General features: G+C 42.2%; 1 protein-coding gene across 2 annotated transcripts in view; it reads left to right on the top strand.

The window, feature by feature from the left end:
- HNF1B (HNF1 homeobox B) overlaps positions 1-26,717 on the top strand; it is a 94,700-nt gene that overhangs the window by 5,205 nt on the left and 62,778 nt on the right. For both annotated transcript variants that reach the window (XM_087956737.1, XM_087956743.1), the window contains exon 2: positions 26,130-26,329. In XM_087956737.1, the coding sequence (XP_087812863.1) occupies positions 26,130-26,329 (200 nt within the window). The remainder of the gene's footprint in view (positions 1-26,129; positions 26,330-26,717) is intronic.

Here is a 26,717-nt window from a genome sequence, read left to right as displayed (position 1 = left end):
TTATTCTCTCTCTCATTCTCTCTCTCTCTCTCCCCCTCCCTCCCTCCCTCTCTCTCTCATTCTCTCTCTCTGTCCCACTCATACTCTCTTATTCTCTCTCTCTCATTCTCTCTCATTCTCTCTTCTCTCTCTCTCTGCCCCACTCTTATTCTCTCTTATTCTCTCTCTCATTCTCTCTCTCTCTCCCCTCCCTCCCTCCCTCCCTCCCTCTCTCTCTCATTCTCTCTCTCTCTCTGTCCCACTCATACTCTCTTATTCTCTCTCTCATTCTCTCTCTTTCTCTCTTATTCTCTCTCTCTCTCTCTGCCCCACTCTTATTCTCTCTCTTATTCTCTCTCTCTCTCTGCCCCACTCTTATTCTCTCTCTCTCTTATTCTCTCTCTCTTTGCCCCACTCTCTCTCACTGTGTCTGTCTGTCTGAAATCGCAGTTTATTCAGTGGAGACGGCCTAATCGTTAAAAGTTAGATAAAACTTTTTCCCGGAGGGGGAGTGATTGATCTGATTTTAACGCACCGAAGTCCTTCGTTCGAGGCGAAGAGCAGAAGAGAGAATTACAAATAAATAAAGAACATCAAGTAAGCGCCCTTCTCAATCCGGTTTCCCCCGGATTAGCCCAAACGGAGTGAGGGCACGGACTGTATATAAATCGCCTGGAAGGGCCCCTTGAAATTATCTAGGACTTCCTAAGTGGAAAACTTCTGAAAAGAACCCCCCCCTCCCGCCATACAAACACACACACTTCTAATTTCCTCCGTTTACACTGTCCCCTTACATTTAAAAGTTTGAAAAAAAAACATCATCCCCAATACGACTTCAAGGCGACTCCGATCCGTCACATATTTCGGGATGGAATAATTGGAGAAACCTCTGGGTGGTTTTGGACTACAGCACCCATCCGCCCCTACCGATGCAATCCGTGGCGAGGTGGGAAGGGCCCCGCTAAGTAATGCAAAGAATCTGGAAACCTCGCTTCATTTTCCCCTGTGGTTTTTAACTCAATGAGGTTTGATTTCTGAATTAGAAGTAGCAATGTCCGGGTGCAAAACTTTTTTTTTTTTTTTTTTGCTTGTGCAGCCACTTTGATGAACTCTCTAACCTTTGTTTACCTGGCTGGTTTTCCTTACCTTTCTTCCCAAGGGTTCTCTGGCAGCCTCTGTACCTTTCAGCACACCCTTAGGTAGGTCAACTCAAAAGTAAACCCCATTGAGATCAAAGGAACTGGAGTATTTGTTTGTACAGGACAGTCTGCAACCCAGGACAGCAGAATGGAGAACTTTCAGGGAATCTAGTTAAATCTTCGAGTTGGTGGTGGTCACGAAAAGCTTCAGCCAGGTGCGGTTTGCCCCAGGTGTGCAGTTTGGTTACCTTTTGCTTTTTTTTTTTAGCTTGGTTTGGTCTAGTTGTGGCTTAATGAGTTGTATGAACCCAGCTGGTTAGGTTGTGCTTCCTATAAATTGAAAATCGTGTGTCGCAGGTTTAGAGTAGAATAACTAACTGCGCTTGATTAAATTAAATCTACCCAATTGTTTTACTGTAATTTATCTGGATTTAATGTATTGGTCTGAATAATATCTTTGCTTTAGCAATTGGTGCAAAGAAATTCCGTGACAAAAATCCAATTGGGGTTACTTTTTAAAGCCAAAAATATTTAAAGGGGTGGACCCTAAACTTACTTGGAATCTTAACACAGCCTTTGATATTTGCAAAAGATTAATAACCTGTTTAGTTTCATCTATCTTGAAATTCCTCTGTACCTCGAAATTCCCTATTTTGTCTTATTTTGTTTTGATTCTTCCTATAATGAACATTTAAGGTTTATGCCTTGCTTCCCTTTTGCTATTTATAATCCCTACAAAAAATACAGACACACAACTAACATGCTGTCATAAAGGGAAGGAGATAAATAATATAATGGCTGGAAAGCTGAAGGATAGGGGGGGAAATAAATAAAAATCAAATTAACAATCTGTTAGACTTTTCGGTAGTTAAACAATGCGAACCGCTGCAGAAGTATTTACTTCCTCTGACAACTTCAGGTATATATTTTTATTAGAGAATTCAGTATGCTTTTTTTTTTTTTTTTGCCAAAAAACTCAATGACCAAAAAAAGAGCAAAAATAAAAGATGCATTTATTTTAATCCCATTCCTCAATACTGTGAAAGGCTTCCCAAATGTCATGGAAGTGTGCAAAGAGAAAATAAATTTGGGAGGGGGAAGGAAAGAGATCCAGACACTCACTAAAACAAGAGTTGGAAGGGACCTTGTAGGTCATCTAGTCCAACCCCCTGCCCAAGCGGGAGACCCTATACCTTTTCAGACAAATGACCATCCAGTCTCTTTTTAAAAAACTCCAATGATGAAGCACCCACAACTTCTGGAGGCAAATTGTTCCACTGATTAATTATTCTCACCGTCAGGAAATTTCTCCTTAGTTCTAAGTTGCTTCTCTCCTTGATTAGTTTCCACCCGTTGTTTCTTCTTGTGCCTTTTGAGAATAGCTTGACTCCCTCTTCTTTGTGGCAGCCCCTGAGACAGTGGTGGAAATCAAAAAAATTTACCACCAGTTCTGTGGGCGTGGCTGGGTGGGCATGGCGTGATAGGTGTGGCAGGGGAAGGATACTGTAAAATCTCCATTCCACTCCACTCCTGGGGGAAAGTTACTGCAAAATCACCATTCCCTCCTCACCCCACTAACCTGCTTTCCAGCTCCGCTCTCCTGTGCAGGGCAACCAAAGAAGACCCAGCCAATCAGCTGGGACTCGGGAGGCAGAGAAGAGATGGGGGCGGGGCCAGTCAGAGGTGGGATTTGCCGGTTCTCCGAACTACTCAAAATTTATGCTACCGGTTCTCCAGAACTGGTCAGAACCTGCTTAATACCACGTCTGCCCTGAGATATTGGAACACTGCTATCATATCACACCTAGCCCTTCTTTTCACTAGACTAGAAGACATACCCAATTCGTGTTACCGTACTTCGTATGTTTTATCCTCCGGTCCCCTAATCCTCTTTGTTGCTCTTTTCTGCACTCTTTTCAGAGTCTCAACATCTTTTTTATGCTATGGTGACCAAACAGGGATACAGCATTCTAAACTCTGCTCTTACTAAGGCTTTATAAAGTGGTACAGGTGACTTACAACTGTTCGTTTAGTGACCGTTCAAAATGGCTCTGAAAAAAGTGACATACGACCATTATTCATACTTATGACCGTTGGCCGCATCCCCATGGTCACATGATTTACATTCAAATGCTTGGCAAACTGACTCACATTTATGACCTGAGCTCATAGGATTCCCTTTTGCGACCTCCTGACATGCAAAGGAAGTGGGGAAATCAGATTCACTTAACAGTCCTGGTTCCTGATTTAAGAACTGCAGTGATTCACTTAACAAACATGGCGAGAAAAATCGTAAAATGGTGCAAATTCACTTGACACGTCTCACTTAACAACATAAGTTTTGCACTCAATTGCGGCCGTAAGTTGAGGACTACCTGCACAATGCTTTCCCATAGTTAATTTAACTGGGGTTTACTTAATTAACCCAGCCTGTTTCTTCCAACATCCAAAAATGGAAAGCAGTATATCCTTATGTTCGGATTTGAGTAACTTGGCTAATTGCCTGCTTACAAGTAAGTGTTTAAGAAGTAAATCTGTCTCTTGTATACTTGAACCACACCGTATAAACTTCCAGCACGTGGGACTCTGGCTGTTATTAATTTATTTCTATAAATCATCAACAGAAAGATACACAAATACTTGTGCTTTTTTTTAAAAAAAGGTGAACAATTTATTTGCAAAGCTGTAAATCCAAACCATCCAGAAGTTGTATAGTATATAGACAGTGCATGTCTATGGGTGTCAGAATCTTGGTTGAACAGAAAATCTACCCCCCAAAAAAGAGAAAATTTTCCTTTTCTAGTCTTAGATGAAATAACAGAAATGCAGTCGTTGTTGGTCCTTATCCTGCTGGGAATTTTCTCAAATATTGTCTCAGATTCTAGCCGTGTTTTCCCAGGGTAGAAAAATGACCATGCTATTAATTCTTAATCCAGGTGTTTTTATCTCTGGTGGGACAGGTCTATCAGGACAACCTGGTCTACCTAATTATGGGACGGAGCATACTGCTTCCGTTTTTGCCTTTCAGCCCCAATCCAGGGTCCTTTGCAGGCAGTCGCTTTTGCAACAAACTATTTTTGTGTTAAATGTATGTTTTATTTCTTTGTCGGTAAAACAAAAATTTAACTCTTAATCCAGGTGATAGAAAAGTACAGGCATATATCAGCTCTGGACTGGAATTCAACGACTTGATAAAAGGAGACTCAATTTTTATTTTCTAAGGAAATAAGAGAACTCTTTAAACGGCAATAGCAACATCCAAGGATATAAAGAAAAGGTTTTGGTTAACATACATACGTGTGTGTGTGTGTGTGTGTGTGTGTGTGTGTGTATATATATTGCAAGCCACAAAGCCAAGGTTGGCATATTGATTCAGATGAAAATCGTTCAGAATTCCTATGACTGGTTGCTATGTTCATAAAAGTCTAACCTGTAGGAAGTATTTTTTGGGGGGGGTATGGGTAATCCTCCACTTACAATCCCAATCGAGACCAAAATTTCTGTTGCTAACCAAGACAGCTAAGTTAAGTGAGTTTTGCCTCAATTTACGACCTTTCTTGCCACCGTTGTTAAGTGAATCGCTGCGATTGTTTGGTTAGTAGCCATCATTGGATATAACATGGGCAGCAAATAAATTTCATAATAAATAAATACATTTCATAATAAATAAATAAATAAATTTCATAATAAATAATAAATAAATTTCATAATAAATAAATAAATTTTCATAAATAAATTTCAAAATAAATAAATTGATATCTCTATATATCTCTGTGTGTGTGTGTGTGTTTGTGTATGTGTGTGTAATGTATATATGTATATGTATATACACACAGACACAGACACAGACACATATACGGACATACACATACATACACATACACACACACACACACACACACAAATATGACACGTATCATATTTCTTAACTGCCCATTCTCCTCTCTTTGGGTGCTGCATAATATAGTCAATACAATCAGAATGATTTAAGTTTAAAAAGTTAAAATGAATGTGAATACACGCACAAACACCCACACATACAAAGGAATAAATACATAAAGGGCAGAAATGCCCTTCATCTAAAGGGAACTTTCTGCCACTGTTAGAAAAAATGACACAGGTGAGTTGAGTGTAATGGGAGCATAAGATGCTGTCTTTGGCTGAGACAGACCACTTGTTCATCCAATAAAGGAGAATATAGCTCGGGGTTGAAATGAGGGGTCCTTGGTGGTCTCCAAGCTTGGTTGTTTTCTTGTAGGAGTTACATTACCACACCAGGTAATATCATCAGTGCACTAATGTTGTTGTTACCTAGTTTGCGTAATGAGGTATCTGCAAGAAAACAGCCAAACCAAGGGCCCCTCACTTATTCTTCATTTTCAGTAACTGTGGCTTTTCAGCAATTGGTTACTATGGGGAGTCTTTGGCTTACGGCCAATCCCTTAATCACTGTTCAAAGTTACAACCTACCTGAAAAAAGGGAACATCACCTGGATCCAAAGTTCTGACAGTTCCTCCCCTCAGCGGTCATGTGACCGTACTTCGGGTGCTTAGCAACACAGCCAAAATATACTATGGACATCAGCAGTGTCACAGTATCCCAAAACCACTTACAGTGTCCTAAAACCGCTTACAATGGTTTTGCGGAGAACAGGCACCTCCATGTTTTCAGCAAAACCGTAGCGAAAAACGGGTAGGCTTAACAACCACAAAAACAACCACCACATAAAGTCATGAATCAGACTGATCCGGTGACCAAACCATTTTACAACTGTTATGACTTAAGGATCGTAACGGGCAGTTGGCTCCATTGTAGTCGTAACTTAAGGACAGTTTGCTTAGGAGTGACCGAATGTTGAGGTTCGGCCGCTGTGATGAAACTTGCACTCTGTGCCTAAGGAGCGGCCTTTCCTGTAGCAGAACAGATCGGTGCATTATGTTCTTTAAAAATCTATGTCTTCAGCTGCCACATTGTAAAAAAAAAAAGCAAATAATGCAAAGGAGCCGAAAATGGAGATCCAGATCAAAGATCAATTTGCCCTCATCTCAATGAGGGCAAATATATAAATATATAAATAATATATAAATATATAAATATATAAATAAATATATAAATATGTATATGGATATATGTATATATGTATAATATTTGTTTTGTTAAGTTTTCGCGGGTACTTATATGTGTGGTATTCAGCTTTGTTCGGGTATTTTCCCGTCATTATAGTTGTGCTTTTAAAGTTGTAGCAACGTTTCGGCAGAATCTCATCTGCCATCATCAGGCTTCTGTATTGTGTTTGTCTGTGAGTCAGACTTTCACAGCCGTTTCAGTTTTAAATTTGGGGCTAGCAGTAGGCTAGCACAATACAGAAGCCTGATGATGGCAGATGAGATTCTGCCGAAACGTTGCTACAACTTTAAAAGCACAACTACAATGACGTGGGAAAATACCCGAACAAAGCTGAATACCATATATATATATATATGGCCTTCAGCTATAAAAGCGAAATCCCACTCACACATAATCACAAAATCTCCAGAATCGTCAAGCCTACAAACTTGAAATTTGGCACGTATGTTCCTCTTGGCTTCTAGGTGCTCATTAAGAAAGGATTTCTCAAAATGACCATAAGAGCATTAATATTTCCTATATTATTATTAACAGGCTCTGATGCTAAGGAGTTCTACTCCCCCTCCCCACCTGAAAAGAAATCTGTTCCAAATGCAAAACGCAAGCAGAGGAGACGAGTTTCAGTTTTAGTTTCAGAGCACCAAGCAGCTTTAGTACAGAACAGTTGAGCTAAGCCATGCCCAGGCTCCTTGCTGTCTCCTTCTTGCTCATGCAGAAAATACTCTTTCAGTTTCCAAACAGCCCTCAACTCTCTCACACACTGACAGGACACTAGCCAGATGAATACCAATGGATGCTGGTAGGCAGAGGCAGAATTTCCCCCTCCCTTATTTTACTCCCCAAGAGCTAAGCCCGACCACATAGTTTTGTAGTGAAGCACAGGTATCCAGCTAGTTGTGATATAAAATCAAGGATTTACCAGTATTCAGTTGTCTACTTTTCTAACTACAATTTTCAAAGAACTAGTTAATGCTAATCCAGTTTATATATCTGGGCTAACTGAAAGCTTGTTTGCAACTGAGTGTCCTGTGTAAACCCAGTTTGGTCTATAAACTTCACTGATTTATTTTAGCTTAGTATGTTACCTGTCAGCCATGGTTTTTCCCATAAATGACAGCTAAATTGAGCAGCATGTGTGAACCAGGTTTTAATTTCAGGCATTAGAAAACACTAGAAATCTTGCACGTTTGAAGCTGAGTAGACATAGTTTTTGATTATAGACAATGCAATTACACAGGATAGCCCCATAGGAAGCTATGGAGGGGGCAGGCTCATTTGTGATTCTCCATTTGTGGACCATGATTGCTTACCTATAACCTGGATAAACATTGCGCTTTTTAAAACTTCCTTCCAGCATCTCTGTCAGTTCATCAGCATGGCTTAAAAAAACCAGGCTAGAAATCAGGAGTTTTGTGTGTTATAATCTGGCTTTAGGCATGAAAGCCAGCTGAGTGACTTTGGCCCAATGACCAGGAGACTGTGAGTTCTAGTCCCACCCTTAGGCATGAAAGCTGGCTGAGTAACTTTGGGTCTATTACCAGGAGACTGTGAGTTCTAGTCCCACCCTTAGGCATGAAAGCTAGCTGAGTAACTTTGGGTCTATTACCAGGAGATTGTGAGTTCTAGTTCCACCCTTAGGCATGCAAGCTGGCTGAGTAACTTTGGGTCTATTACCAGGAGACTGTGAGTTCTAGTCCCACCCTTAGGCATGAAAGCTAGCTGAGTAACTTTGGGTCTATTACCAGGAGACTGTGAGTTCTAGTCCCACCCTTAGGCATGAAAGCTGGCTGAGTAACTTTGGGTCTATTACCAGGAGACTGTGAGTTCTAGTTCCACCCTTAGGCATGCAAGCTGGCTGAGTAACTTTGGGTCTATTACCAGGAGACTGTGAGTTCTAGTCCACCCTTAGGCATGAAAGCTGGCTGAGTAACTTTGGGTCTATTACCAGGAGACTGTGAGTTCTAGTTCCACCCTTAGGTATGAAAGCCAGCTGAGTGACTTTGGGCAATCACCAGAAGACTATGAGTTGTAGTCCCACTCTTAGGCATGAAAGCCGGCTGAGTAACTTTGGGTCTATTACCAGGAGACTGTGAGTTCTAGTTCTACCCTTAGGCATGAAAACCAACTGAATGACTTTGGGTCTATCATATGGAGACTGTGAGTTCTAGTCCCGTCCTTAGGCACCAAAGCTAGCTGAGTGACTTTGGGTCATTCTCTCACACTCAACCCACCTCACAATGTTCTTGTTTGGGTGAAAATAGGAGGTGGAAGGTATGTTGGATATGTTTTGTTGTTTTATTTGTGAAATTAATAAAGGCGGGATACAAATAAATAAGCATTCTCCTCCTTTTATTTCCAACAAAATTAAATTTGGTTCAGTTCCTGCAGAATTCAGAGAACTGCCAAAGTCTGTCCCTACTGACTGGAAGGCAATTCCTTCATTGCATGTTACCATCAAAGCCCCAAATGGAAATTTACAATCAGATTATAGCCCGAAGCCTATTAACTCCATGGCTATTAAAATAGTGCATTTCAGAGGAACTATCCCTCAGTGTAAGAGCATTCAAGTGAAACTTAAGGTGTCTGGCAACTACATTGTACATTCTACATTGTAGAATAGTCCATTTCAGATTTGAGGGGGACCCCAGAGTTCATCCAGCCCAACCCCTATATGATAAGATTCAATGCAAGATGAACAACCCAGGATGCAACTTGGGTTTTGGCACCACTGCTGCTCCAAATGAGGTTGTCTCCTACAGGTAGTCCTCCACTTGGGACCACAATTGAGACCGAAGTGTCTCGAGGCTAAGCAAGTTTTGCCTCCATTTTTAATAAAGTTTTGCCTTCATTTTAGACCTTTCTTGTCACCGTTGTTAAGTGAGTCACTGCACTTGTTATGTTAGTAGCAGGCTTGTTAACTGAATCTAGCTTCCCTCTTGACTTTGCTTGTCAGAAGGTTGCAAAAGGGGATCATGTGACCCCGGGATACTGAAATCGTCATAAATATGAACCAGTTGTCACACACCTGAATTTTGATTACGTGACCACAGGGATGCTACAACAGTCATTAAGTGTGAAAAACAGTCATAAAACACTTTTTTTCCCCATGCCATTGCAACTTTGAACGGTCACTAAGCGAATGATTGTAAGTTGTAAGTTGAGGACTACCTGTACTATCAAGTAGCTTGTAACATTTGTGCATTTCATCCAATCTTTCGCTGAATGTTGCGAAGTTGAGTCCCAGCTGATCGGCTTGGTCTTCTTTGGTTGCCCTGCCCAGGAGAACGGAGCTGGAAAGCAGGTTAGTGGGGTGGGGAGGGAATGGGGGTTTTGCAGTATCCTTCCCTGCCACGCCCACCAAGCCACACCACGCCCACCAAGCCACGCCCACAGAACCAGTAGTAAAAAAAATTGAATCCCACAAACTGGCGTGGAAGGGGAAATCGGCCGCAGGGGTTAAAAATTGTGAATATTTTGGTCAGAACCCGATTTCATCACGCAGAAGCATTCGTGACTAGAGGTTCTACTGTATTTGGTATGATCTTTGCACTCATCACTCCATCCTTATTTATGACAGTTGCAGTTTCCCAGGGTCCCCTTTTGCCACCTTCTGACAAGCAAAGTCCGTAAGGATGCCAGATTCACTTAACAATCATGTTACCAACTTAACAAATGCAACGATTCACTTAACAACGGTGGCAAGAAAGGTAGAGAAATTGGACAACAATTCACTTATCATCTGTCTCGCTTAACAGCAGAAATCTTAGACTCAATTGTGTTCATATGTTGAGGAGTATCTGTAAAATAAGTCACTGACATCCTAGATTTATTTTTTCTTTATTTCTTAAATTTACATGCCACCCATTTTGCTGTCTGAAGCTTAGATCCATCCTCTGAGTTTTAAAAATTGTGCAATGCCCGTTACTTAACTCAGCATGTCAGGTGAACAGGGCTACTAAATATAAAATAAAGATTTTCGAAATGTTTTTTTTTTAAATATAAATACTCTGGTATAGGAGGTGTTTTCTTTTCAACTCTGAGCAGGACAAAGTAATTCCAATAAAGGATCTAGTCTTTGTTTGACTATTTCCTCCATTCTAACCTCGCGTTAAAAATAGCCAAATTTGAAAGACGTTTTAGTGCCTCGTTTAAAGAAAATGCATCCATGATACCACCAGATTTTAATGTACAATGTACATGGGGCAAAAATGGAGCATTTAAAATAAAGGCGAGCAGCATATGGTTTTCAAAAGATAACAGAATAACACAATTGGAAGAGATCTTGAACGTCTTCTAGTCTGACTCCTGGTCATGCAGGAAATCCTATACCATTTCACGCAAATGCTTGTCCAATCTCTTCTTAAAAACTTCCAGTGTTGGGTCATTCACACCATCTGGAGGAAAGGTTAACTGGTTAATTGTTCTCACTGTAAGGAAATTTCTCCTTGGTTCTAGGTTGCTTGTCTCCTTGATTAGTGTCCATCCATTCGTGTCCATCCGTTGCTTCTTTTCCTGCCTTCAGGTGCTTTGGAGAATAGCCTGACCCCCTCTTCTTTGTGATAGCCCTTTAGATATTGGGATAATTGATTGCAATATACACCATCCCTCATTATTGGTTTTCTACTGAGATGGGTTAACTTGATAAGGCTTCCATCTCTGCTCTCAAAATGGGTTGGAAGTAGGATCTGGAGAACTCCCGGTTGGGATCTGGGGAATTGTGTCAAGTCATCTGCCCGACAAGGAATAAAGGATGGAAACTGACCAAGGGGAGATTCAATCTAGAAATAAAGAAAAATAAAGAAAGAAATAAAGAAAAAAAAATGACAGTGAGAGCAATCAACCAACGGAACAGCTTGCCTTCAGAAGTTGTGGGAGCTTCATCACTGGAGGCATTTAAGAAGAGATTGGACTGCCATTGGTCAGAAATGGTGTAGAGTCTCCTGCTTGGGCAGGGGGTTGGACTAGATGACCTGGAAGGTCCCTTCCAACTCTGTTAATCTGAATTGATCTGAACTTTGAAAAAGATTAAGGGGTCCTAGTGGACTACCCCATAAGTACCGGTCAGCAATGTGCTGCAGCTGCCAAAAAAGACAATGTCATTCTGGTTTATATCAACAGAGTGATACCATAGCATCAAGATCATGAGAAGTGATAATACCCTCTTATACTTTTTTTTTAATATTGCGCATTAGTGAGTCCACACTTGGAATATTGAGTCCAGTTTTGGTCACCACTGTATCAAAAATGAGTGCAGAGTAGAGAAACAAAGATGATAAAGGGTCTGGAGGCTAAATTGTAGGATGAACAGTTGAAGGAGCTAGATACGTCTAGTCTATTGAAGAGAAGGATTAAGAGGGACATGATAACTGTCTTCCAGTACTTGAGGGTCTGTCACAGAGAAAAAAAAAAGGGGGGTGGGGGGTGTCAACTTATTCTCCAAAGCACCAGAGGGCAAGAAAAGAAGGAATGGATAGAAGCTTGTTAAAGGGAGATCCAATCTAGAAGAAGAAAAAAAATTCCTGACAGTGAGAACAATTTAATCAATGAATAATAGAATAGCAGAATAACAGAATTGGAAAGGACCTTGTTGGTCATCTAGTCCAACCCCTCGCCAAAGCAGGAGACCCTACACCATTTTTGACAGATGGCAGTCCAGTCTCTTCTTGAAAACCTCCAGTGATGGAGCACCTACAACTTCTGAAGGCAAACTATTCCATTGGTTGATTGTTCTCCCTGTCAGAAAGTTTCTCCTTATTTCCAGGTTGAATCTCTCTTTGTTCAGTTTCCATCCATTATTCCTTGCCTGACTTAAAGGTGCTTTGGAAAATAGCTTGACCCTTTCCTCCTCTCTGGGGCAGCCCCTCAAATATTGGAAGGCTGCTATCTTGTCTCCCCTGGTCCTTCTCTTCACTAGTTTGTCTCCCGTAAATTGTGGGTGCTCTTATCACTGAAGGTTTTCCAAAATAGTCCGGACTACCATTCAGCTGGTATGGTATAAGTACTCCTGCCTTGAGCAGAGGTTGGACTAGAAGACCTCGGAGGGCCCTTCTAACCCAATGATTCTATGTTCTAAAACGAATGTGATTTTTAAACCGAAACTAAGCTCCTGTCTTAAAAGGCCTAAGCAAAACAACACCAAACTTTCCCTTGGTAATCTATGAGGAAGGAGATTCCCTATGCTGGTTATTCATTAGTCGTACTGATAAAAGGACTTCCCTTGAAGTTTAATATCTGCCTTTACTAATATACTTGGGTGTTGATCAAATGATCAATGACTGAAGGATATTTGTGCCAACTTGTAAGCATGTATTTGCATACAAATTGTTCAGGTTGTTGCTGGCTGATTCACTTCCATTTGTTCCATCCATTTGTTTTTTTTTTGAGCATTTATTTGTCTGCTATCTGTGGGAGCAAAACAGGCAGCTTTTTGTGGTCTAAAGTAGTCGTCTACTGCAGGGGTCTCCAACCTTGGCAAGTTTAAGACTTGTGGACTTCAACTCCCAGAGTTCCTCAGCCAGCTTTGCTGGCTGAGGAACTCTGGGAGTTGAAGTCCACAAGTCTTAAACTTGCCAAGGTTGGAGACCCCTGGTCTACTGGATTGGACTGGAGATGCTACACAGCAGCCAGATGAGTTTCAGACTAAAGGAAATGCAAGGGACCTTGGAGGGACTAGTCGAACCAATGGAACAAATTGCCCCCAGAAGTTGTGGGTTGCTCCATCACTGGAGGTTTTAAAGAAGAAATTGGAAAGCCATTTGTCTGAAGTGGTATAGGGCTGTGATGGCGAACCTATGGCATGCGTGTCAGAGGTGGCACGCAGAGCCCTCTCAGTGGCCATGTGCATCATTGCCAGCTGCTCTTCTGGTTTCTGGCCAGCTGGGTGCCAGAATGCTGGAAAATGCCCCCCACAAAAAGCCAGCCCCAAAACAGGCCATTTTGGGACCGTTTTTGAGCCATTTTCCCAGCTGTTTTGGCCTTTTTTAGGTCATTTGTGGCATGAAAAATGGCCTGTAAATGGCCTGTAAAATGGCCCAGAAAACAACCTGAAAACAGCCCAAAATCATCCTGAAAAATGGCCTGAAAATGGCTCAAAAACAGCCCGAAAACTGCCTGAAAACAACCCAGAAAACGGCCAAAAACCAGGCCATTTTACAGGCCATTTTTCAAGCCATTCTCTGGGCTCTTTTCCAGGCTGTTTTTTGGGTCATTTTTGGTGTGAAAGATGGTCTGTAAATGGCTGGAAAATGGCCTGAAAACAGTTCAGAAAATGGCCTGAAAATGGTCCCCAAAATACTCAAAAAACGGACATATGCGCACCCGCCATATTGTTTTAATTTGTTTAGAACGACTTTCCTCTTTCCTTTGTTGAATCCATTGAAGGACATGTTAGATTTCCCCTCTGTAAATAAATAGATGCAAACTTTAACTGGGTGGTGGTGAGAAGAGAAGACAGAAAGGGGTGAAAGTCACTTTTTGTTGTAACTTTGAATGGTCACTAAATGAACCGTTGTAAGTTGAGGACTACTGTATGCAAGAAAGATAACCATTGATTTTTTTTTAAAGGCACCACTCTAAACTCTGTGCACACTGGCCACAAGGGGTGTTGACCCTGGTTTTCACTTATCCCGGAAGGATCTGGTGGCACTTTTTCAGGCTACAAGTAGTCTTCAACTTACAACCACAATTGAGTGCAAAATTTCTGTTGCTAAATGAGATACCTGTTAAGCGAGTTTTCCTCCATTCTACAACCTTCCATGCCACAGTTGTTAAGTGAATCACTGTGGTTATTAAGTTAGTAACCTGGTTGTTAAGCAAATCTGGCTTCCCCATTGACTTTGCTGGTCTGAAGGTTGCAAAAGGGGATCACATGACCCCGGGACACTGCAACCATCATAAATCTGAGTCATTTGCCAAGCGTCTGAATTTCCATCACGTGACCATGGGGATGCTGCAATGGTCATAAGTCTGAAAAACGGTCGTAAGTCCCTTTTTCCAGTGCTGTTATAATTTGAACGATCACTAAATGAACAGTTGTAAGTCGAGGATTACCTGTAACACATTTTGTTAGAAGGCAGAATCTTTAGTCAGGTGTCCTCCTTTACTTGACAAGCTCAGGCTGCGCTCGTTTTTCAGAGAGGCAAGTTGCAGTCCAAAGTTTCTCTCCTGTGCAAATATAAATTATGGCCCCGTAAGAGACTTTGCTCTCAGCTTGAATTAAGAGAAACTATTACACTAACCAAAGAAGTTTATGTGAGCTGCTTTTTCACTAAATACCACATGCAGAGGATAAAATAAGTGAATTTCTAGTCTAGATGCTTCTAGACAAGACGGGAGACACCTAAATCTAATAAATAAATATCTCTATATAAAAGCGAAATACCACTCATGCATCATCACAAAATCTCCAGAACCGTAAAGCCTACAAACTTGAAATTTGGCACATATGTTCCTCTTGGCTTCTAGGGGCTCACTAAGAAAGGATTTTTCGAAATGACCACCAGAGCTATTAGTATTTCCTATATTGTTATTATTAATAGGCTCTGATGCTAAGGAGTTCTACTCCCCCTCCCCACCTGAAAAGAAATCTGTTCCAAATGCAAAACACAAGCAGAGGAGAGGAGTTTCAGTTTTAGTTTCAGAGCACCAAGCAGCTTTAGTACAGAACAGTTGAGCTAAGCCACGCCCAGGCTCCTTGCTGTCTCCTTCTTGCTCACACAGCAAATACTCTTTCAGTTTCCAAACAGCCCTCAACTCTCTCACACACTGACAGGATGCTAGCCAGATGAATACCGATGGAGGCTGGTAGGCGGAGGCAGAATTTCCCCCCCGCACCCTTATTTTGCCCCCAAAAAACTAAGTCCGACCCCATAGTTTCGTAGCGAAGCACGGGTATCCAGCTAGTAATAAATAAATTTCTATAACTGAAAAGAAATCCAGAGGACAATAAGAATAATAGCAACTTAGCAAGAGCAAAGAAATTCAGAACAGCAGATATTCTGGCAAATAGGCAAGTGTATAAATACAGGGAGTCCTCGACTTACAACCGTTTGCTTAGTAACCGTTCAAAGTTACGGCACTGAGAAAAGTGAGTTATGATAAGTTGATAAGTGAATCTTGTTAAATTTAGTAACACAGTTGTTAAGGAAATCTTTGCTTGACAGAAGATCATGAAATATGATCCCACAATCCCAGGACGCTTCAACCGTCATAAATGTGAGTCAGTTGCCAAGCATCTAAATTTTGATCGCATGACCATGGGGATACTGCAATGGTTGTAAGTGTGAAAAATGGTCGTAAGTCACTTTTTTGAGTGCCATTATAACTTTGAACAGTCACTGTTACAACTCCATGTCCACACTATATAGGCCAGTGGTGGCTAATTGCGCACATGCCAGCACCCATAAGGCAATGCATGCGTCCCCTCATGCCCCCTGCGCATGCGTGCGTGACCCCTCGTGTGTGCTATGCATCTCTGCACATGTGTGTGCGATCCCCCTTGTGTGCCGTGCATCTCTGTGCATGCGCGCACATCTCCCACACACACACACGCCCCACACACATGCATGCCAGATACCCGACAATCAGCTGGCAGGCGGGCAGCACATGCGCATGCGCAGTGGGGCTCTTCCGGGCGACCTCTCACATGCTAGCAGAACTGGCTCTGCGTGCCACTTCCGGCACGCGTGCCATAGGCTCGCCATCACGGATACAGGCAATCCTTGACTTACAACTGTTTATTTAGTGACTTTTCAAAGTCACAAAAGCACTGAAAATGTGACAAGGAGAAGAGAAGAGAAGAGAAGAGAAGAGAAGAGAAGAGAAGAGAAGAGAAGAGAAGAGAATAATGGAACGAGAATAGAATAGAATAGAATAATGGAATGAGAATGAATAGAATAGAATAGAATAGAATAGAATAGAATAGAATAGAATAGAATAGAATAGAATAATGGAATAGAATAAAATAAGGAATTAGAATAGAATAGAATAGAATAGAATAGAATAGAATAGAATAGAATAGAATAGAATAGAATAATGGAATGAATAGAATAGAATAGAATAGAATAGAATAGAATAGAATGAATAGATAGAATAGAATAGAATAGAATACTTTATTGGCCAAGTCTGATTGGATACACAAGGAATTTGTCTTGGTGCAAATGCTCTCAGTGTACATAAAGGAAAAGATACATTCATCAAGAGTCGAGAATCAGCAGGTTGAACACTTAGTGATAGTCATAGGGTACAAAAAGCAATCAAATCATACTAGGAAACAGTCCATATAAATCGTAAGGATACAAGCAACAAAGTTACAACAGTCACAAGTGGGAGGGGATGAATGATAAGGAGTGATGAGAAGATTAATAGTAATAGTAGTGCAGACTTTGTAAAATAGTTGAACAGGGTTGAGGGAATTATGTGTTTAGCAGAGTGATGGCTTTTGGGAAAAAAACTATTCTTGCGTCTAGTTCTGGTGTGCAGGGCTCTATAGCGTCATTTGAGGGAAGGAGTTGAAACAGTTTATGTCCGGGATGTGAGGGGTCTGTAAATATTTTCACAGCCCTCTTTTTGACTCTGTGCAGTATACAGGTCCTCGATGGAAGGCAGGTTGGTAGTAATTGTTTTTTCTGCAGTCCTAATTATCCTCTGAAATCTGTGTCTGTCCTGTTGGGTTGCAGAACCAAACCAGACGGTTATAGAGGTGCAGATGATAGACTCAATAATTCCTCTGTATCAGCAGCTCCTTGGGCAGTTTGAGCTTTCTGAGTTGGAGCAGAAAGAACATTTTAAGACTATTTTTCTTATGTGTGGCCGTTGCAGCATCTCCATGGTCACGTGATCAAAATTCGGTTGCTTGGCAACTGACCCATATTTATGGTGGTTGCTATATCCCCGGGGGTGGGTGGGGCGTCATGTGATATCCTGAAGCCAGATTGACTTAACAACCACGTTAATTAGTTAAACTACGATCATTCACTGGACAACAGAGGTAAAAAAGGTTATAAAATGGGAAACAGCTGACTTAATAACTATCTCGCTTAGCAACAGAAATTTTGGCCTCAATTGTGGTCGTTAAGACGAGGACTACCTGTACTAAATAAACATAGTTGGTGAGTGTTCACTGCATATGTGGGATGGGTGAAGGAGTTGGCGGTTTAGCATGTTGTATCACCATAGCCTGTTGGGTTGGTTTGAATTTAACATTTTATCTGAATTTTGAGAATGGGTGAATTGTAAGAGTTCAGGCCACCCCCTTAATTTGTCCACCTCTTGTCTATTATTTATTTGTCTACTATTATTAATAACATAGCTAGACTTCTCAGGTGTGTCTCAAAAGAATAGCCAAGCAAAAAAAAAAAAAAAAAACATGTTTCTTAAAATAGACTGGCAGGAAGATGAAAGGGTTGGTTGGTTTCCAGTTTTACTCCAGGTATGTACAACAACACTGCCTAGAAGAATCTGTTTTCTACTTCTAAACATTCCTCTCTCTGCCATTTTAAATCCGGAAATGGTTTCATTATACTCTGCCGATTTTGCAAAAGCTGAAATAAACAACAGCTTGGGTGGAACAGTTCAATCAGGAGTACAAGGCCATGCCTGTATTTATTTTGGGTGGGAAAAAAACACGACTGAATGTGATATCCCAATATTGTTGTTCCTGTTTCTTAGTACGGTCCCTCGATTTTCACAGAATTATATTCAGGGAACCATTGGTGTAAAATGTACACACTGCGTGCCTCAGATTATTATAAGTGACGGTTATACAGGAATACAGGGAGTCCTTGATTTATGACTACAATTCAGCCCCAAAATTTCTGTTGTTAAGTGAGACGTGTGTTAAGTGAATATTGCCCCGTTTTACGACCTTTCTTGCCGCAGTTGTTAAGTGAATCACTGCAGTTGTTAAGTTAGCAGCATGCTTGTTAAATGAATCTGGCTTCCCCTGCAAAATGTGACTCATGACCCCTGGACACTGCAACCGTCGTAAATATGAACCAGTTGCCAAGCATCCGGATTCTAATCATGTGACCATGGAGATGCTGCAACGGTCGTAAGGGTGAAAAATGGTCATCACTCCCTTTTTTCAGTGCCCATTGTAACTTCAAACGGTCACTAAGTGAACTGCTGCAGATAGAGGACTACCTGTATAAGATCAAACTGTCTGGGACAGATTGTCTTTTGTCTTCAAAGCAATTAGTCAGATATCTTTAAGAGGCTTTAGTTATCAATTAATTTCATTTCATTTGTAGACTGCCCAACCTCCCAAGGGCTCTGGGAGGTTCAACAATAGTTCCTTAACTGTTACTCAGAGGACAACTGTCCAAACCAGAAGATGTCTATCTTCATGAATTAAATGGATTATACAGCATATGGCTGGCACTAGGATTAACCTTATTTTAGGGATATTTGCTTGGAAGTAAATGCTACTCACTTCACTAAGGGACTATAGGAATTGTACGTTCTGCCTGAAAAGATCATTTGAAGTTCCACTGAAAAGACTATTACAAAAGGGAAAAAATCCTTTCTTTTCCTTCCTTCCTTCCTTCCTTCCTTCCCTCCCTCCCTCCCCCTCCTTTTTACCTTCCTTTCTTCCTTCCTCCCCTCTCTCTCTCCCTCCCTTGCTCCCTCCCTTCTTTTTACCTTCCTTCCTTTTTTTCTTTCTTCCTTTTCTTCCTTCCTTCCTCCCCTCTCTCACTCGCTCCCTCCTTTTTATCTTCCTTCCTTCCTTCCTTCCTCCCTCCTCCTCCTCCCTCCCTCCCTTCTTTCCCCTTCCTTCCTTCCTTCCTTCCTTCTTCTCTCTCTCTCTCTCTCTCCCTCCCTCCCTCCCTCCCTCCCTCCCTCCCGGGAATTCTGGGAGTTGAAGTCCACAAGTCTTAAAGCTGCCAAATTTGGACACCTCTGATGTAGCACTGGTCAGAACCTGATGGCAGAACACAGAAGCTATTTTTTCTTTTCTTTTCCTACATACATGTAAGTTATGGGAAAACGGAACGCTCATTTGCAGGCAGGTGAAGGGGGCAGCCGTGTGGGGCCTTGGTGTGTGTACAGAGAGATACAGATTAGATTGTTTGTTTTCACTGGAGAACAGGGTTTTATAATCCAAGGGAATAAATTCTTGGCATACTTCTTGCAGGATGTTACTATGTGTTTTATTTACCCACTTCAGTGCTGAGGATGGTTAAATGGACAGTGGAAGAGGGGAATCAGGTAAACGTCCAAACCAAAGGGACATTTTTGAACAAACGCTGGTCTGTTTTTTGCGCAAGCAAACAAGCACGCGTTTCAATGACTCAGCAAACAGCAGCCAAAAAAGCCAATGCAATCCTAAATTGCATTAACAGAGGGATACAATTGAGATCAAGTGAGGTACTAATACCACTCTATAAAGCCTTAGTAAGACCACACCTAAAGTACTACATTCAGTTTTGGTCAGCACATTATAAAAAAGATGTTGAGACTCTAGAAAAAGTACAGAGAAGAGCAACCAGGATGATTAGGGGACTGGAGACTAAAACATATGAAGAACGGTTACAGGAACTGGGCTTGGCTGGTCTAGTGAAGAGAAGGACCAGGGGAGACAGGATAGCAGTCTTCTAATATTTGAGGGGCTGCCACAGAGAGGAAGGGGTCAAGCTATTTTCCAAGACACCCAAAGGCCAGACAAGGAATAATGGATGGAAACTGAACAAGGAGAGATTTAACCTGGAAATAAGGAGAAACTTTCTGACACTGAGAACAATCAACCAATGGAACAGAAGTTGCCCTTGGAAGTTGTGGGAGCGCCATCACTTGAGACTTTCAAGAAGAAACTGGACTACCATCTGTCAGAAATGGTGTAGGGTCTCCTGCTTGGGACGGAGGTTGGACTAGATGATCTACAAGGTCCCTTCCAACTGATTATTTGTAAGTTAAATGAACAGAGATAGCTGCATCTAAATCCAGGATCCTGAGTACAAGTAGTCCTCAACTTATGACCACGATTGAGCCCAGGTTTTCTGTTGCTAAGTGAGACAGTTGTTAAGTGGGTTTTGCCCTGTTTTATGACCTGTAAACATTTTTAATGAGTTATAGAGTATTGTAAAATACAAAATAGTATTATAGTAAACAGAAGAGCAGTGGGGGAAGAGGGGAAAGGGGGAAGTGAAATGAGGAAAGATAAGTGGGGGGGGGGAGAAAAAGAAGCATTGATTTCTGTCTCGGTCTGTTACAGTAAAATAAGGCATTAACATCAAATAACAACTTTTTGCTTTTCCATAATAGTATGAACAAGCCATTCCTATAAAGATCTCCCAGTCTAATAATCTGTAAAACCCGAAGTCAGAGTTTCATTCTTTTCCACATCGAGCACGAAGTTCAGAAGTGGTCCCCAATGTGGAAACAAAAGTACTTATGTTATTTTCCTTTATCTGCTTTACGACCATTCTGGACACAAGTGTGAAATGAATTGTTGCAGTAACACGGTCGTTAAGTGAATCTGGCTTTCCCATTGAATTTGTTTATCAGAATATCGCAAATGTCCAGTACCCCTGAAAATTGCAACCATCATAAATATGAGCCGGCTGCCAAGTGCCTGAATTTTGATCATGTGACCATGAGAATGTGCAAAGGTCGTAATTGTGAAAAATGGTCCTAAGTCACTTGTTGTCGTAACTTTGAATGGTCACTAAATGAACTGTTGTAAGTAAGAGGACTACTGCATGCAAGAAAGGCAACCTTTTTTTTTTAAAGGCACCACTCTAAACTGTGTGCACACAGGCCACAAGGGGTGTTGACCCTAGTTTTAGGCCCATAGGTGACCTGGCCTGTCATTTCTTCCCATCTCCCCTCCCAGCCCACACATTGCTTAGCGAGGAGCAGACATACAAATAGGGGGCAACGGGAGCAACACAAGAATGTTGTGCCTCTATCAGTGACTAATACATTCATTGTGACAGATTTTGTTTGCTTGTTTTTTTGGAGAGGGAGTGGGAGGTGACAAATGATGCCAGGGGGTTAATTGAGTTAATTCTTATATGGCAAGACACAGATATTGGGAGCAAATACCTAAGGGTTGCTGCCTCTTATTTAACTAAGAACAATGCTTAGAAAATTTGGGAGATAGATGAAAGAGAGAGAGAAAGACAGAGACATGGATACATAGACACACACACAGACAGACAGACAGACGGACAGACAGACAGACAGATAGATAGACAGACAGACAGATAGATAGATAGATAGATAGATAGATAGATAGATAGATAGATAGATAGATAGATAGATAGATAGATAGATAGAAGAGATGATAGATCAATAGATAAGAGGAGGATAGCTAGATAGATAGATAGATAGATAGATAGATAGATAGATAGATAGATAGATAGATAGATAGATAGATAGATAGATAGATACGGTAGATACGGTAGATAGATATGGTAGATAGATACAGTAGATAGATATAGATAGATGGTAGATAAGAGAAGATAGATCAATAGATAAAAAGACAGCTAGATATAGATTATTAATATATACTGTTGATAGATGATGGATGGCTGGATGAACAGATAATAGATACTTTTGATAGATTTATAGACATTGTTGTGTTCTTTTTCATTGATTTTTATTCTTCTACTATCTAAAGCTGGCCGGAGAATTCTGGGAGTTAAGTTCACAAGTCTTAAAGTTGCCAAGTTTGGAGACCTCTGCTCTTAGTTTCAGTCAAGTGATGAATCACAGAAATTAATGGAGGAAGCAGGAATACATGTCGGGGTGGTTTGAGAATGAGAAATGGAAGTGTGAAATTACAGCCTTCAATATCTCCATGGCTTATAAATACCCTTTTTGGCTCTTGATCCAAGTGCCTTCCCACATTGAAAGGAGGGGGGGAAGAGAAAAGATGGGGATGCTTCAGGGATGGTGAAAGAGATGGTTGGGGTCACAAAAGGCCTCTGGATGCAGCTTGCCCACCTGTGCTTTAGTCCCCCTGCTCAGCAATGGAGGCATGTGTTTGCCTCTGAGTTTCACTTTCTGTTTTTCATTTTTAGTATTGATATATATGTGGTATTTGGGTTTCCTTTCCTTTCCTTTCCTTTCCTTTCCTTTCCTTTCCTTTCCTTTCCTTTCCCTTCCCTTCCTCTCCACTCCTCCTTTTTATTTTCCCTCATCTCTCTTTGCTTAACTGCCTTTCTCACTCCCACAGTTCTTTTCCTATGTCCTTCCTTCCTTCCTTCCTTCCTTCCTTCCTTCCTTCCTTCCTTCCTTCCTTCCTTCCTTCCTTCCTTCCTTCCTTCTTCCATGGCTTCTTTTCCATGGCCTTCTTCCCTCATGTTACTTAGCAATAGCAATAGCACTTAGACTTATATACCACTTTACAGTGCTTTACAGCCCTCTCTAAGTGGTTTACAGAGTCAGCATTATTGCCCCCAACAATTTGGGTTCTCATTTTACTGTACAGGACTGCACTCTAACCACTGCACCACCGTGGCTCATAATATTTTATTCAAACAAGACCTTAAAACCTGCCTGTTTATCCAGAGGTTGGCCTCCAGTGGGTCATGGACACCTTGTGGGATGGTTTTTCAAGAGATGATGGTGGGGACAACGAAAAAAAACTATTTAACTAAAAAAAAAAAACAATTTAATTTTTAAAAAAACGCTTATCATGGCGCTATAATTAATGATACAAAATTTAATACCCAAATGACTTTGAAGTAGGACATGCACATTGCACAAAGCTTTAATTTGACGAGCCAAAGGCAACCAGTTCTATCAAATGAATTCTTGGTTTGCTTTGTCTTTTAGTGCCTTGAATTTGCAGATTATAAATTTGACCTCAATGGATTCCATCACTGATGGATTATGCACCCTCCAGGGGGCTGGACTAGAAGACCTCCAAGATCCCTTTCAGCTCAATTCTGATTCTACATGTTGGTGTCAAATCTTAGCAGTTATTAATAGAGCTAGCAAATCCAGCTTCCTGCATGGAAAAAAAAAAAAAACAGGTTGCAAATTGCAATCATGTGACCGCAGAATAGTACAAGCAGTCATAAAACCGGAGAGAGGCTGCCAATTCTCCGAATTCAATCACATGATTGTGGAGGGGCGGTGGTGCAAGGGTTTTAAGTGCAAGTACAGGCTGTAGGTCATTTTTTCCAAGGCCCTCATAACTTTTAAAGGGTTGATTTATTCTCCAAAGCACCTGCAGACAAGACAAGCTGCAATAGACGGAAACTTGTTCAAGAGAGATCCAATCTGAAACTAAGGTGGAATTTCCTGACAGTAAGAACAATGAATCAATGAAACAGCTTGCCTTCTGAAGTTGTGCGTTACTGGAGGCTTTCCAGGAAAAAAAGAAAAAAAAAGGACCACAATTGGTCTCCTGCCCTGAGTAGAGGCTAAATTAGAGCAGGGGTCTCCAACCTTGGCAATTCTGGGAGTTAAAGTCCACAATTCTTAAACATTGCCAAGGTTGGAGACCCCTGGATTAGAGGACCTTCAAAGTCCCTTCCAGTCATATTTATTCCTTTGTATTCTGCCTTTATTTATTTACAAACAACTCAAAGGGGTGAACATATCCTTTTTCCTTTTATTTTCCCCACAATAACACAACCCTATGAGGTGGGTTGGGCTGAGAGAGAGAGAGAGAGAGAGCCAAAGTCCCCCAGCTGGCTTTTATTGGAAGGGACCTTGGAGGTCTTCTAGTCTAACCCCCTGCTTAAGAAGGAAACCCTATATCAGGGCTGTCAAACTCATGGCCTGCAGGCTGGATACATCATACGCTGGCCACGACCACGTCAGGTTTAGCGAAGGAGGAAAAAAGTGCCACGATTCGTCACGTGATGCCACCATGACAATGTGAGTTTGAAACCCCTGCCTTATATCATTTCAGACAAATGGCTGCCCAGCAGGGGTGGGATTCTACCAGTTCGCACCTATTCGCTAGAATCGGTTGTTAACATTCTAAGCAGTTCGGAGAACCGGTTGTTAGAAGAAATTACTGGGCTAATCCTGTAAGGAAGGCAGGAAGGAAACATTCTGGTGTTGCTTACAGAAACTGCCTCTCCGTTAACCCTTATTACATTCTTGGCAGGACTAGACCTCCTGTCTCAGGAACTTCTCTGGAGTTTTTCCCCCTCCTTTGCTGGTACTTTGCTTGTGTGGAGTGACCATTCAAAGTTACAATGGCACTGAAAAAAGTGACTTATGACTGTTTTTCACACTTAAGACTGTTGCAGCATCCCCACAATCATGAGAGGCCAGGCGAGGAGATGCGTGCCTCGATGTGAGTGATATTGAGTTGGCCACACCCAGCCAGTCACATGACCACCAAGTCACACCCACCAACTAAGCCACGCCCACAAAACCGGTTGTTAAAAATTTTGAATCCCACCCCTGCTGCCCAGTCTCAAATACCTCCAGTGATGTAGCACCCACAGCTTCAGACTAATTAATTGTTCTCACTGTCAGGAAATTCTTCCTTCCTTCTCTCCTTCTCTCCATTCCTTCTTGTCCTGCTTTGGAAAATAGGTTGACCCTACCCTTTTTCTCTGTGGCAGACTTTCAAATATTGGAAAATGGCTATCATGTTGCCCCTGGTCCTTCTTTTCATTAGACTAGAACCCAACTCCTCCTCCAGCAAGTTTTGATTTCCAGTTCCCTGATCATCTTTGTTGCTCTTCTCTGCTCTCTCTCTAAAGTGCTAAGGTAGGACTAGAACTCACCTTCTCCTGGTGATTGGCCTCATGGTTATCCAGCAGCATGGCTAAGGCAGGATTAGAACTCACAGTCTCCTGTCCCAAAGTTGCTTTTTTTTCAAGAGGCAACTGGACTTTCTGGGTTTTTTTTTTTCTCTGAAGACGTTTCGCTTCTCATCCAGGAAGCTTCTTCAGTTCTGACTGGATGGTGGGGAACGGAAGGATTCCAGTCAGAACTGAAGAAGCTTCCTGGATGAGAAGCAAAACGTCTTCAGAGAAAAAAACAGAAAGTCCAGTTACTTCTTGAGGGGAAAAAAGCACCTTTGGGACAACCATGACCTGAATATGACTGAGAATCTCGATAAACAGTTACAATCTCCTGGTTTCTAGCCTGGTGCCTTAACCACTAGACCAGGGGTGTCCAACCTTGGCAACTTTAAGCCTGTAGGACTTCAACTCCCAGAATTCCCCAGCCAGCTTTGCTGGCTGGGGAATTCTGGGAGTTGAAGTCCTCCAGGCTTAAAGTTGCCAAGGTTGGACACCCCTGCACTAGACCAAAGTGGTTCTCTCTGATTTTGAAATAAATTTACACACACACACACACACACACACACACACACACACACACACTTACTTTCAGGGATGCAGGAAATGAAGAAGCACGTTCAATTCCTCTTCCACGCCCCCAATCCTTCCTCTTGGGTTTTTCCAATCAGAAATGGCTATAGAGCAGGGATATCAAGGCCCATGGGCTGCGTCTGGCCTGCGATGTGGTCAGATCCACCCTGCACGTCCATCCTGGAAAATGTAAGGGGCTGGTGCTGGCCCATATCACTTCGGCCTGGTCTACCCAATGCAAAGAGGAAACATGCCAGCAGTTTGGGGGGGGAGTGACATCAAGCTGGCCACACCCACCCAGTTGGCCACACCCAATGAGTGGTGTCAAACTGGCCACGCCCACCCAGTTGGCTGCGCCCCCCCCACCGGCCCCCTCGAGGTCAACCACAGCCCACAATGAAATTGAGTTTGACACCCTTGGTTTAATAGTCTCCTGCTTGGGTGGATGGGTGGGGGTTGGACTAGATGACCTGTAAGGTCCCTTCCAACTCTGTTATTCTGTTCTGTTCCAGTCGTTTGACCTGCTTCGGTGTCGTGCTCCTCCTGCCTCTCCCATTGACTCAACTCTAACCAGAACTCTTCCCTTCCTTTCAGTGAAGACCCTTGGCGAGCCGCAAAGATGATCAAGGGTTACATGCAACAACACAACATCCCACAAAGGGAGGTGGTGGATGTCACAGGACTGAATCAGTCGCACCTTTCTCAACACCTCAACAAGGGAACCCCGATGAAAACGCAGAAACGGGCAGCGCTCTATACGTGGTATGTCCGGAAACAGAGAGAGATCCTCCGGCGTAAGTAACACTATGGTTTGAGAGGTTGGGATGCATGTTTTAACACAAGGGTGTCAAACTCAATTTCAGTTGAGGGCCACATCAGAGTTGTTTGATCTCGGGGGAGGTCTGGGGGGTTGTGGCCGGAGGGGCATGGTCAGCTCAACATCTACTTGTGTCGGGGGCGCCTGTGGTGGCCCAAGAGTTCTGCCAGTGAAAATGGGCTCCCAACCTCCATTTTCGGCTGCGATGTCCTCCTGCAACCCTCTGCCAGTGAAAATGGAGCACGGGAGGACCATGCGCGGCCTTTGTGAGCTCTGTTTCCAGCTACGATGGCCTCCTGCAACCCTCCTGCAGCCCTCCTGAGCTCCGTTTTCGCTGGCCGAGGCACCACGGGTCGGCCCTTCGC

This window comes from Notechis scutatus, chromosome 1 (assembly GCF_049901735.1).
Source record: "Notechis scutatus isolate UNSWTSFEM ecotype Mainland chromosome 1, rNotScu1.2, whole genome shotgun sequence".
Lineage (NCBI taxonomy): Eukaryota > Metazoa > Chordata > Lepidosauria > Squamata > Elapidae > Notechis > Notechis scutatus.
This window is presented reverse-complemented; position numbering and strand designations above follow the sequence as displayed.